This window comes from Eleginops maclovinus, chromosome 10 (genome assembly GCF_036324505.1).
Source record: "Eleginops maclovinus isolate JMC-PN-2008 ecotype Puerto Natales chromosome 10, JC_Emac_rtc_rv5, whole genome shotgun sequence".
Lineage (NCBI taxonomy): Eukaryota > Metazoa > Chordata > Actinopteri > Perciformes > Eleginopidae > Eleginops > Eleginops maclovinus.
Genome location: NC_086358.1, coordinates 6,522,870 through 6,536,072, shown reverse-complemented (window position 1 = coordinate 6,536,072; position 13,203 = coordinate 6,522,870). Strand labels below are relative to the sequence as shown.

The 13,203-nt window shown below is 39.3% G+C and overlaps 2 protein-coding genes across 3 annotated transcripts in view; one reads left to right on the top strand and one right to left on the bottom strand.

Annotated features, from left to right (window-relative positions):
• The window catches only part of capn15 (calpain 15), a 39,009-nt gene extending 33,513 nt beyond the window's left edge, over positions 1–5,496 (bottom strand). Inside the window, exon 1 of one of the 2 annotated variants that reach the window (XM_063893510.1) lies at positions 5,230–5,496. Coding sequence is in view for 1 of the 2 variants with exons in the window: in XM_063893508.1 (XP_063749578.1) it covers positions 928–1,106 (179 nt within the window). In the remaining variant the exon portion in view is untranslated. Of the gene's footprint in view, positions 1–927; positions 1,122–5,229 lie in introns of those variants that run through there. The other variant, XM_063893508.1, reaches the window with a different exon arrangement.
• A 3,137-nt stretch (positions 5,497–8,633) lies between these two features.
• The window catches only part of ankfn1b (ankyrin repeat and fibronectin type III domain containing 1b), a 124,905-nt gene continuing 120,335 nt past the window's right edge, over positions 8,634–13,203 (top strand). Inside the window, exon 1 of the mRNA XM_063892566.1 lies at positions 8,634–8,810. The gene's annotated coding sequence lies outside the window, so the exon portion shown is untranslated. The remainder of the gene's footprint in view (positions 8,811–13,203) is intronic.

Below are 13,203 nucleotides of genomic sequence, written 5' to 3'. Positions count from 1 at the left end.
CGGTATGTGTGTGTGATAATTAACATACTTCTTTGTTGTTTTGGCGTGGTTCCGGACGACAGTAACCTGTCTCAGAAGTGAATAAACTCACGGACAAAAAGAGACACGAGGCCTCCTTGTATTCTTATAGACGCTGCAATGATGATTGAATGATGCGACGTATAACACGTGAGGTGCGCGCAACCAATCCAAGCTACAAGGACTAATGCAGTTCAGAGTCCAGACCACTGCTCTGACACTTTTAAAGCAACGTCGAGATTTTAACAGTAACAGGGCACATAGGCCATGGTGGCCGAAGGACGTACAAATATTTTCGAGGCATCACGACCAGACAGAGGGGCAATGAAGGCCATGCCCGCCATGGCCGCTGTGAAATTCCCACCCTGGTTTAAAGTTGTGTCCAGCCACATACAAAGAGATTGTACTCTGTTTTTAATCATATCAAAAAGGAATAAAACTCCAGGCAATCCTCTCAGCGCTGCATGAAGAGTAGCACATACATGGACAGCTGTTCTAGGAGGATCCAATGGGCTGGGATTTTGGTTTTTAAATCCGGCTTAACCAGAATTTTGGTGCATCAGATAAAAAACATCAAAAATACAGGCTTTGATTAGATAAGCTCAAGTGAAACATCCAGTTCTCTGAGGTTAGTGAATCCTCCATTAGCATTTCTAGAGGCCTGTGGGAGAGAAAGTACCTTTCTCAAATGAAGTATAGTTTACAGCACTGTCTGCACTTCGCACAAATACTGAAGCCAAGACGAGAGCCCCGGAAAAATACCACTCACGCTCACAGCTTTACATCCCCGTGAAACACAACACTCGGTCTCATTCAACCGGGGACATCCCTATCAACTGGCCCGCCTCCCTGTGCACTCATCTGAGAAACACGTTGGCACCCTGCTGAGGGGACACCGTTGGCTCTTACCTGCGTTCTCGGTGAGGCAGCGGGTGCTGTTGCTGACGGGTGATGAAGGTAGTGCCCCACACCGGGCTGCTGTGGCTGTTCCTGAGCCAGCCCACAGGGGGGGAGGACGGGTACGGGGTGCTGCGGAAGCCATGGTCCGACTCTGTCTCTGCAGTCAGAGACGAGGCCGAGCTCCCCATCACCACGGCGATAGGAAACAGTCTTGGAAGATGTTTGTTTAGCTTTTTAAAGCACGAAAGCTGACAAAGGACCCACACTTGTACTCAGTGAGACAAACTGAGATCCACTGAGACTAAAAGGGGTAGTTTACATTTTTGTATTAAGTGTAAACTTCCTGCTTGACAACTTTATTATTGAGAGCCATTTTTGTTCTCCACAAAGACCTCCAAGGTTGCAGGGAATTAAAGATATAGATACTCCAAAGATTTAACTTGCAGTGGTCTAAGTATGCAGGAAGGGTGTCCCACAGTGCACAGGGGAAGAAGATCTCAATTCAAATAGTAATGTGATGCGTGTCGCACTGATTCTCATTCAACATTCGCTCGCAGAGAGGAGAAAATACAATTTTCTCACAGCAAAGGCTCGTAATTCTCCCTCTTGTAGACTTTAAGCTTGTAACACTCTGCACCATGTCTTCCAGTGCCACTCATAATTCCTCCTGCGTTCCTTCCGACACATCTCCCCAGTCTGTGCAGTCTCATGCCGGGGTCCTCTATCATTTTGCTCATGCTCAGAAAAACAATCAATTAGCTAGAGCAGGAGAAGATGGGAAGCAGAGGTAAATGGTCTTTCAGCATCTCAGCAGTTTAATGGAACACATCCAGGGCAGCACAGATGCATTATGATCCATAAAGACAGCTGATAGTGATGGTGGCATGGATTTTGCAGGAATAAAAAGTCATAATAAATATCTCCACTGAGTCATTTACAATGCGGGCACTGGAGGAAATCAATGCATTGCATTTGCTGGGAAGGGTGTTGGCAAAACTACAAGTATGCTAATACCCAAGTCTCATGTTTCAGACATCCAGTCCCAGTAACAGCTGCTGTGAAAGTTTCCTAGTAAAACACCACAGCTGCATTTCTCCAGCTGGATGAACAGTCATATTGGGGAGCTCTTTCTCAGGGGGTCAACAAAACAAAAATCACTCCACAACTGCTCTTTAAACCTCAACAGTTACCACAGCATGAAAATGTTTTAGAGCTCAGCTGCAAGTTGTGTGTAAATCCGACAAAATACCGGAGAGAGATGTTCCGTTCCGGGCTGCGGTGCTCTGCCAGAGATGATCCCAGTTTCCGCTGCTGTCTGAAGCTTAATTTCTGTCTGATCCCTGCGCCGAGGCCGGCCAGTCTAGTTCATCAACTTGCTCTGAGATGCATGAGGACTTGCTGTCATAGCGAGACTATCTACAGGCGGAGGAAACACGTATCGCACCATTTGCATGCATGTTTTGACAAGTATCGATCGCTGGTAAAAACCCCGAGGCAAAAGTCCAAGGAGGGCGATATTCCGTGTATTGGGTTTAAATCAATCATCGATTCAATTTAGACAGCACTGCAAAGCATTACTTGGATAAAAGAAAAGGTGGTCCAAACAGCGGTACTGAGGCCACACAGGCTTTAAGAAACGCCAAATAACCGAAGAGGTCTCATCCAGGAAGCAGTACTAATAAGCAAATTTCACCATCTTCCACCGGGTCCATCCCCAACCTGCGTCTATATCATATTTCCTGCGTTTGGGCTGTAGATGCTGAGCCTTATATTAGATACATCCTCGCTCCAGTCCCGCTGTCGCGTGCTCACAATGTAAAGCTGATCCATCCCGTTTTAATGGCTCCATTTGGGCACGTTATGATCCCCGTTAACTGCTGTACCCGCTATGTGTTTTTTTTTTTTTCTTCCTCAGGCTTTAATTCTCCCTCACTGGTAGCGTGAGCGCAGTGGCAGAGGATGCAATCTCCTATAACAGCGGATTACTGGAGTGTCAGCATGGCGCATGCGCAGTGGCTGACAGAGTAGCTGGGAGGCTGCGTCCATGAGATTTAAATAAACCTCAATAGAGAGTCGTGGAGATCTCACTCTTTATTGTGAATAGGAACCCAGTGGTGGTAGAAGTATTCAAATGTTTTATTAGATTAAAGTACCAAAACATTACTGTCAAATTACTCAATTTCAAGTAAAAGTGCTGCATTCAAAATCCTACTTAAGCGAAATGTACTTAAAGTATAAAAACTAATCATTGTGCAGAAAAATTGCCTTTCTGTGTGTATATTATTATATTTATATATGTGACATTTCTAGATAATATTGTTGCACAAAGTAGCATTTTTGTTTTATAGACAAACAAAGTTCTGATTTACTTTTTGTAAAATATTTAAATAATTTGACTCTTTTCTCTTAAAAGTATCTAAAGCTGTTTCATAAATGTAGCTGTATTTCCCTTTTAAATGTAGTGGAGTAGAAGTATAAAGTATCATTAAATAGAAATACTCAAGTAAAGTACAAGTACCTCAAAATTGTACTCGAGTACAGTCAATTTACTTAGTTACTTCCACCAGGCTTGGCAGGGTGAGGCATGTTTAGGAAAACACATTACATTTCACCCTCACACAATTACCAAAAGGCTTTTTTGTTTTTATATGGGTTCCTTGGGGAAGAAAGTCAGCTGTCAGTGCCACAGGAGGAAGTGAAGGGTTAAGAAGAAGACAGTGGTGACTGACTGCAACCCTCATCATTGCTCAACTGTCCCTGCACATTACTGAGATAAGCCTTCAAACTTTCCCTCTCCTCCCTCTTCCACTTCACATCCCTTTGCTGACCTCTTTTCTGATCCTTCATGTACTCCCTCTCCCTCTCTGAATTCAGTGTTCACCAGCAAACCAAGGCAGAACGCACAAGCCTACGGTAACATGACAGGAAACTAGTCATGCAACATATATTTTGAAGGTACTTTAATGCACTTAGAAGTGGGTTCACCATTAGCTGTGAACTACAAATGTAGTTAAAAGCCGGTTTCACAGTCATGTCATTTGTCAGGAACTCTGCTTGGTTTCACAGTAAGGGCGTGTTCTTAATAAACAACTCAGAGCATGAATCCTGTTCCCTTGTTTACACGCATTGAGACTGAAACTATTTTGTGTTACACAAAAATTCCCGAAAACGGTACAGGCTATGATATGTAAAATGTTGCTGACGTACACTGTAAGTCCAACCCTAGTTTTAGAGTGTATGGCTGGAGTTGTAAAGAATGTGTCATACAGAAAGCTCGACACAAACAGCTTACTTGTTTCAGTTGTACAACGCCATTGAATGACCAAAGCAAGTGTTGGTTGTGCAATCACATTGGAGTGGTTTCAATTCAACCTTACCATGTTGAAGCACGCACAGACATTCAAAAGCAAGGGACAAAAACTGAATTACGAAAGCAGATTGTAGACATGGGAAAGCAGAAACTAACCTAAAAAAAAGGGGACAGCCACCCTTTGTTAAGGGTGCACCTGTCCAACGGGGCCACCTGTCCCTCTGTGTCAGCTGCTGTATCTCTGGGTGCTGATTTATAGTCAGAGCCAGTGACTGAGAGAGATTATATTTCATTTCTATTCTCCAGGGACATAGAGGGGGAATAAGGGAAAGGGAGGATGTGAGCTGATTTCACGGTACATTGTAAGTTGTCATCTCTACACAACCCAAAAGTCCTGACTGTCTCACACACTCAGTGACAACTGTCAAAGCGGAACACAATTGATTGGACTGCAGTTCACTATCCTCCAAATCATGTGAAGCCCTAAGATTTTATTATGCTTTAACGGCAAATAATAAAATGGGAAGTTGAAGCCTCAGGTCACACAGCACCCTTGCTGGGTAATTGTCCATAAAGCAAGTGTCTGTAGTATCTCAAGATGTTCATGTACCTGACCTTGCCCTCTGACCTGACCATCTCTCCTTAAACAGACACCTAGAAGAAACATGTTATTGTGTTATTCTGTTAGTGCACTGAAGCAGGCGGGAATAACATGAACTCCACTGCCGTCATGTGAAACCCTGTTTAAATAAGAAGCAGTGTCACATAATCGATCTATTTCTGTCCACACTGTAAGCCTGTGAGCCCTGTCACTGCCACCAACATTAGCTATACAGTGCTGCCAGATGAAAACTGAACAATCCCATTGAGACAGCGCGAACCGGGGACGCCGGGGACCTTGTAAACAAAGACACTCTTATTCAATCATTTGGTCGACGTTACCGAAGCGGCAGCACGGCTGTGTAGTCCCTCAAGTCGGCTCACAAATCGGTTATTCTTACCTCAAGTCGGTCGAAGGGGAATTATGCCTGTTTTCCGACCGTCTGTACGTTAACTTTTCGCAGCCATGGAGACGATAAGTTCCTCCCGGGTTGTACTTTCGCCACCGTAACCTCTCCAGGCTCTAGCTTCGTGCTGTCCACTGCCTCCGCATGTTTCACACATTTGTGACAAACACGTTACATGTACAGTTTGATTTCTTCTCCGTCAGGTACTCACGAAACTGATGCGACCGCGGCGGTTTACCTCAAACAGCCCAGGAAGGAAGGGGAATCTCCAAGGAGCAAATAGAGAACGTACGTACGTCAAATGCGTAGTGGGTGGTTCACACTGCGTTCCAACGCACGAACGTACGTAAAGTTTATTCAGGAATACGAGGGTAGAAAACTCAACTTCCCGTGTTCAACACGGACATTTTCAACTAGGATATCCGGGTATGAGTGTCGTCACCTTTGACAGAAATCAACCAAATAAAATAAAAATGTGTATCTTAACCACATTTTCTAAATTTGTACCTAGAATTACGATAATATGGCACCACTATTAAAAACAAAAATAATTTTAAAAACAAAAATAATTTTAAAAATATAAAATATTTTACTTAAAATGTTACCTTGTTTATCCTTTATATTTATTTATTTGTATTTGTTTTACCCTGTTTGTGATCCTGTGTTCCCCTTATGTCAATGTTTATGATGTAAATATGTATTTGCTTGAATAAAGGAAATCTATATATATATATATATATATTTGTACTGTCATTTTATTAATTATACTGTATATGTATTATATATATATATATATATATATATATATATATATATATATATATATATATATTTGCTTGTGTTTGCCTGAAAGTATTGTCAATTAAAAAATACAGAATAGCCTATATATCTATTATTATAATATTATTATGTTGCCAAACTAAAATATATTTATATTGAAATGTGTGTGTTTTTAAAAAAAAGAAGTTATTTTGTTAGTCTGTGTTTGAGCCCACAACTACCAGTATTGTCATTAGATAAACACCAAGAGCTAAAATCACAGAAATCCCCTCTACCTCATTGGCCAGTGTCAGATTGTGGCAATATATCGCCATCTAGTGACACTCATCGTGAACTGCCTGACTTTAACCATTGGTATCAGCAATTTGGGTCCCAAAATGCTATGACACACAAACACACAATTTCAAGTCTTAAAAATATTCCTGGCAACAAGATTCTTTAAATATGTTTCTCAAATGATGGTTGTACGTTTATAGAAGCATCCAACAGTTGTGATATGATAGAGAGGATGGGATTATAATCCTTACTGTGCTATATCACGTTCCGGATCCTTTGCAATGATCACAAATATAAATGACACTTAAGAACAGTTGATCTCAATAAATGGGCCTATCCCAAAACCAATAACATACGTATAATAACTCAACAACTACTTTTATTCCTGTTTACATAATATCATTGTTAAGTATATGCCCTTTGTAATTGTGTGCAATGGGATTTCTGTGGGAGGTCTATGACTGTGTCTGTTTTTTCACATGTGGATTCATTTGTGAGTACAGAAGTATTATATAATATATTATCATAATTCAAGTATAGTGCAGTTACTCAATGATTGTTGTTGCTGCTGCTTTGCTACCACCCTTACCCTGACAGTTGCAATTTATGCTCTAGGAACTACTTGAGAAAAGGTTGGGACTTTGAGCTATTGTTAAAATGTGTTTGATTACATATAGCACTCAAACTGCAGCTAAGCTTGAATTGGCTCTTAGTAGAAAATAAGTTTGACACATTGTGGTGTATAACTGGCCACTATTGGTTTGGTACACAAAACAGAATGTAAAATGACATCAGGGGGCTTGGGCTCTGTTACTTGCTTATACTTTAGCAGCCACAGTTCGGGGCCACACACGTCATTTTTTACTAACCATTTCAGCAAACTACAAACAAAGAATGAGTTTAATGCAAATGTTAAATCCTGGTTACATCATGGTTGAGAACTTTCTTTAACATATTTTGATTTCACATTTTCTAATTCCTCCAAGAAAAGTGTATCGACCAACAAGAAAACCTGTCAACAAGATACTTTATAAAGAATTAGATTTATCACGTCACTCTGTTTACCAAATTCAACTGCCTGCTATTCCTTTAAAGCCATGTATGAAATTTAAATTTCATTAGGTTAAAGAGTAGCATGTGAAACATTCAGTGAATCTACTCTGGATTATCTTAGTTAATGCCGGTGTCACCCGGGTTGTTTGAACTGGGGAAATTCAAAGGATTAGGCCAATATCAACAGGGTCATATAGGCCCACTTCAATAATGAGATAGCACAGTGGAGTCTAAATACCTATTAATCTCCTATTAAGATAATTTGCCAGAATTCACATGAATGTGAAGAAATGTACAAACCATTTCGAAAAAATAAAAGGAACCTTTAGGTTTTGTGTTAGGTGACTTGATTCCTTGCGAATTACAATGACTTTAACCTTAATCTTTAATCCCATTTGGGAACAGCAAACCCCACAACTACACTTAGTCACATCTCACATTTGCTTTATTCTATCTCATCTATCAAATTCAAAAGTCAAGTTGTTTCTAATAACTTCACATTATCTATTTCGGTATCTGTTTTAATGATTACTTTGATGATATGTAATGAGTTCATGTTTGCCATTTGATCTAATTTACATAAGTGGGGATTTACTCATGTGCTTAGTCTGTTTTTGTTTTACACAATATGCAAATTACCATTTGCTTTACTAATCTGATAATCCATCTTTTCAAATGACAGAAAATAACATAATATTATGTTGTCATAACTCTTTTTAAAGAGCAGACTCAAGACCCACCGGTTTAATGTGGCTTTTAACTGAATTGTATTTGGTTCTTATTTTGTTCTAATTTTACCCTTATTTTATTCCTTTTTATTCGTTTTAATTATTATTTTATTCAGTCCTGCGTTGATCATCACAAAGATATGAATTGGTTTGTGAAGCACTTTGAGTTACCTTGGTATGTGAAAAGGGCTTTACAAACACATTTGTATTAGATTTAAAGTAATTAAGTTTATAATATAAATCATTTAACATATGATAAATATTATAGCTATGATTGTTTGTTACAGTAGCTATTATCCAGTCGGTAGTTATGTTATATTTTGGTGTAATGAGGGTTAAAGGTCGACAAATAAAATCAAGCCTATAAATCTCAATAATATCCTCGAACATGCTTTTTGTGAAAAAATACATCCTGCCATCATTTAAGACACGTAAACTATAAATCTCCTGGATCACAATGATTTATCTGGATGGCAGAGCGAGGCGGAGCAAAGCATCCTTTGATAGAAGCAGACGGAGTAGTGGAGAATGAGTCTCTGGGCGGAGGAAGTTAGTGCTGGACGGTGTTCTCACTACCTCACATGTCGAGCAGCAAGGCTACAAGTGTCCACAGAGTGTACAGGGAAAGGAAATGATAAGACCGTTGTGACAAACTTTTTAACAACGCGACTGTAGTGAAGTTGGCGCGGTTAGCTAACACGGTCCGGGAAGGAAAAAGAGGATTTATTCGTCAGGAAGGTATGTGAATGAATGCATCTTTACACTGCTTTTGTCTCCACTAGACACTTGTGCACTTGCTCGTCGCTAGGGTGAATTTATATCGTTTCAGTCGCGACTTTTCATGTGTTGGTACGCTTGGGCTAACTTTTCAGACGCGAGTAAAGTTTGCTAGCTAGCCAAAATCTTCGTGGGTGTATTGTTTTCAAAGGCTAGTGTCGGTGCGTACACACTGTTGTCATGACAATGCTAGGGAAACCCAGCGCGAGGCACGTTGAGAAACACAAAAGACACCAGGCTCAGTGTTCAGCTTCTTTTAGGACTTTCTCAAGCTACATAAACTCCCCTTAAAGTTCACTGAAACTCTGAAATAAGACCACAGTGAGAGTTATGTTACTCTCTTCTACTACTCAGCATGAAAAAGTTTTTAAAAAGTAAGACAGTTTTGATCGTTTTTACTTTTTAGGCATCGGTATCCCGTGTCAGTTGAAAGGAGAGCACTTTGGGAGGTAAGGAGGACAGGGTTGTAAAGTAACTAAGTACATTGTCATTTACTCAAGTACTTTATTTAAATACAATTTTGAGGGGCTTGTACTTAACTAATTTGTACTTCTACCACACTACAATTCAGAGGTAATTGGTGTACTTTTACTCAACTACATTGATAATAACCATTTATATATAATAATAATAATAATACCTTTAGTTACTTTTCAAATGTGATTTAAATGACAAGACTTAGGTTACACATGGAGTAAATTCACAAACTACCCTGCAGCATATAATGTGATTAAAACTAGCTGCACCTTTACTAGCTTTGATAAACATATTAATGCAGCAATAATTATAATAAGAATATAGAATATATATTATTTTACAATTGGCCAATTTGCATAATGAGTACTTTTACTTTTGGTAGTTTAAGTTTATTTTGGTGTTTATGGTTTTGTACTTTTACCTCAGTGACATGTTGTTCCTAGGACTTGTACTTGTAACTGAGTATTCCTACACTCTGGTACTTCTAGTTTTACTTAACATGACCTGAGTACTTCTTCCACCTCTGCTTTTAAGACTTTCTCTAGCAACAAACTCCTTAAAGTTCACTGAAAGTCTGAAACCAGAACACAGTGAGAGTAATGTTACTCTTTTTTTTACTAGTCTGAATGAAAATATCAAAAAAGTCAGACAGCTTTGCTAGTTTTATACGATGGTTTCCCGTGTCAGTGGAAAGGAGAGCACTTTGGGAGGTAAAGGGATCAGAAGGATATGTGCAAACTGTTGGGCTAAGGTGTGTCCTGTATATGAGACAAATTGTGACCCTGCTAGCCAGGAAAGGGATGCTTTTAGTCGGCTCTTTGCTGTTTTATGGCCAACAGACATGTGGAAATGACAGGCTTCCACAATAGAGAGTGAGCAACACAATTGTCTTAGGGGAAAAAGGAAAAAGATGTGTGTGTGTGTGTGTGTGTGTGTGTGTGTGTGGGCGAGTGGGGGGCAAGGATTGCATGAGGGACAGAAATGTGTGTTTTTGTATTTTTCATAAGCCTTGTGTGGATGTGTGACGAGACGATAGGAAGGGGGGTCAGGGTTACTTCAAATGGTCATGGACTCGTGAGAGGGGGCTTTATTTATATAATTGCTACAGATGTTAGCGCACACACACAGGGACGGAGCAAATGAGGCAGCTTCTGGCACGAGTGTGGCATATGACAAGCAGGATAAGCTCTCACCTCCGATGACTTATATGATATATTTTGTACAATGTTATGCAAGGGAAGTTTTCACGAGTCAAGGTGCTTAAAAATGGCAGTCTCTGGACCAGTGCCATACCCTCAACTCAGCAACAATATTTATGCATAAAACACCAGGTGGCTAAAAGAACACATACAAACAAAACCGCACCAAAATCAGGATGCTTCCTATATTTACTTCAAACATCTAATTGTGTCTACTTTTCCTATCAAATAATATATTAAATTAAGCTTCAAACTTAATATTCAGTGCATTCAGTACAATCTGTGTATTTCATTTCACGTTTATGTTTCTACAAAGATTCTTAATAATTCTGTACTTTTCATTTCAATTTCATTTCTTTTCATTTTTTAATTCACAAAGGAGTTTACAAAAACAGCTTTTAACATGTTATATATTCATATAGAATATTTATTTATTGTATCAACACAAAAAAAACAATTTCCCCACAGGGATTAATAAAGGTACATCTTATCTTATCTATAGTCATATACAGTATATTGTAATTGAGAGTTTAAGAATTATATTCAAACACATTTTCAGAAATTCCTCTTAAAATGAAAGTGAGAATATTATCTTTACAAGAAACCTTAAAATAGTGACTAAATGACATCTCCAACAGTATGTTTTATAGCTATAAATAGAGTTATGGCATTGCCTCCAGTCTTATGAATTATGCATTTAAGGTAATGTATGGCAACATATCGCTGCATCGATAATTTGTCCTGCCATGGATTTATGTCTCTCCTTGTGTGTTTGGGCATGCAGCCGCGTCTCCTCACTCTGGCTTCCACCCGCAGGGCCTGGGAGCACACTTACAAAGACACACATCACACACACTCGCTCATCCATTCATACAGTCCTGCACATGGGGCAAGGCGAACAAGCCTACATCAAAGATACATCTGTTTCTTATGCATGTTTGATGGGGCAGGCAGGCAGCGGCTGGCCACGGCTCTAAGTTACAACGCAGATTAGTATGCATGACTAGTTGGAAGCTAAGCGTGAATGTGTGTGACTTTGGTGAGGGAGAGAAGGTAGTTACAGTACTGATATATGAAAGGAGGAACAGGAAGAATGTGAGGGAGGATAGCCTTTTATATAATTCTGTTTTAAAGGACCTTTAAGCTTGTGATGATCAAAATGTAGCCATCCATTAAGAAGTGAATAGAGACCTAGATAGAACTGCAGCATATCAAAAAGCTGGGACACCAGTGACTGTAACTCTTTCTCTTTTATCCCCGCTGTTTGATGTATTGTTGGCCTTTTTAGATGTGAGCAGCGGTTACAAGTGTCTGGTTGTCAGTCTGTTGCAAACCTTTGCCATTCTGGGACACAGTTCCAAAAACTGTACTGGCCGGTTTCTCAGAGAAGGATTAAGCCCAGCCCAAGGATATTTTTAAAAAAGTGATAAAATAATGTATCTGAGTTTTGTCTGTTTATGGCTAAAAGACAATTTACCAAAAATATCAGTCTGAGTTCAGCTTAGTTGTTAATGTTTATGTCTGGTTTCTAAAAAACATTTTCCCACTGGTAAAAACAAAACACTAACTTAAGTCAAACTGGTTAAGCCAAAGTGTTTCCTTAAAGATGTATTGATCCAAAGACACAAAAAAAGGTTTGAAGAAAAATCAAATGTTGGAAATAGAAGAATGTCTTGGAAAATGCTCATTTTAATTTTTAAATATTCAAAAAACTCAAAGAAATAAAGAAATGTAATGTACCATGAAAAGACAGACACAAGTAAGTCATCTCAAATATCAGATGATTATGTAGCACAGTCATTTGTTAAAAAAAGCTGTCAGATTAATTCATTTTCATCCATTAATAAACTTTAGAAATTGAGCACAAGTCAGTTTTGTGGTACAGCCCAGACCACGTCACGATCGAATGTAGAAGCATGTTAAGGAAAGGTGACTCACTTTGCATTCCTTACACATTAGAAAAGCATCGCTGTGTTTGCCATGCCAGGATTAAAAATTGAGGGGAAGCTGGGATTGGCTGCTTATAATTTTTTAACAGTACTTGGCCCAAACAGAAACGCGCATCCCAAATGTGAGTGAAGTTCACCTTCCAAAACATTGTACGCTCTGGATGAAGGGAGAGTCCCGTCGGATCGGCACGGCGGAGTGTTTCCCTCCCCGCCAGATGTTCTGCTTAATTAACACGCAGGCTCTGGGAGAGAGAGGTGTCACCACCCATACACAGTTTATCCAGGTGCCGCGCCTCTGCATAATTAGCTCGCATTAACATGAATAATATTAATTATATTCATGGCGTTTCCTCGGGTGAGGGAAAGGCCAGTGTTATGGGAGTAGAAAAAGGGCATTGATAAAAAAAAAAGTCTTGGCATCTGGATTTTGTTTTTATACAGAAAGAAAGCTCCCTGCATATTCAATTGAATCAACGTTAGACGCAAGAAAAAGAAGATAATGTCATATCTATTCCATGAAGCATATAAGATACATAAATCAGACCTAAAACAACAACAGTTCAATGGGATCTTTATTCGGGATGGATTGACAAAGATGGAGAACGTGATCATTCTGAAATGATTCTGATAAATGAACCAAATCTAATTTACTAAACTACGCTGTATAAAAAAAGTTGACTTAAAGTCCACTCAATATTATATATTATAGTTTTAAAGTATAGATGAGTT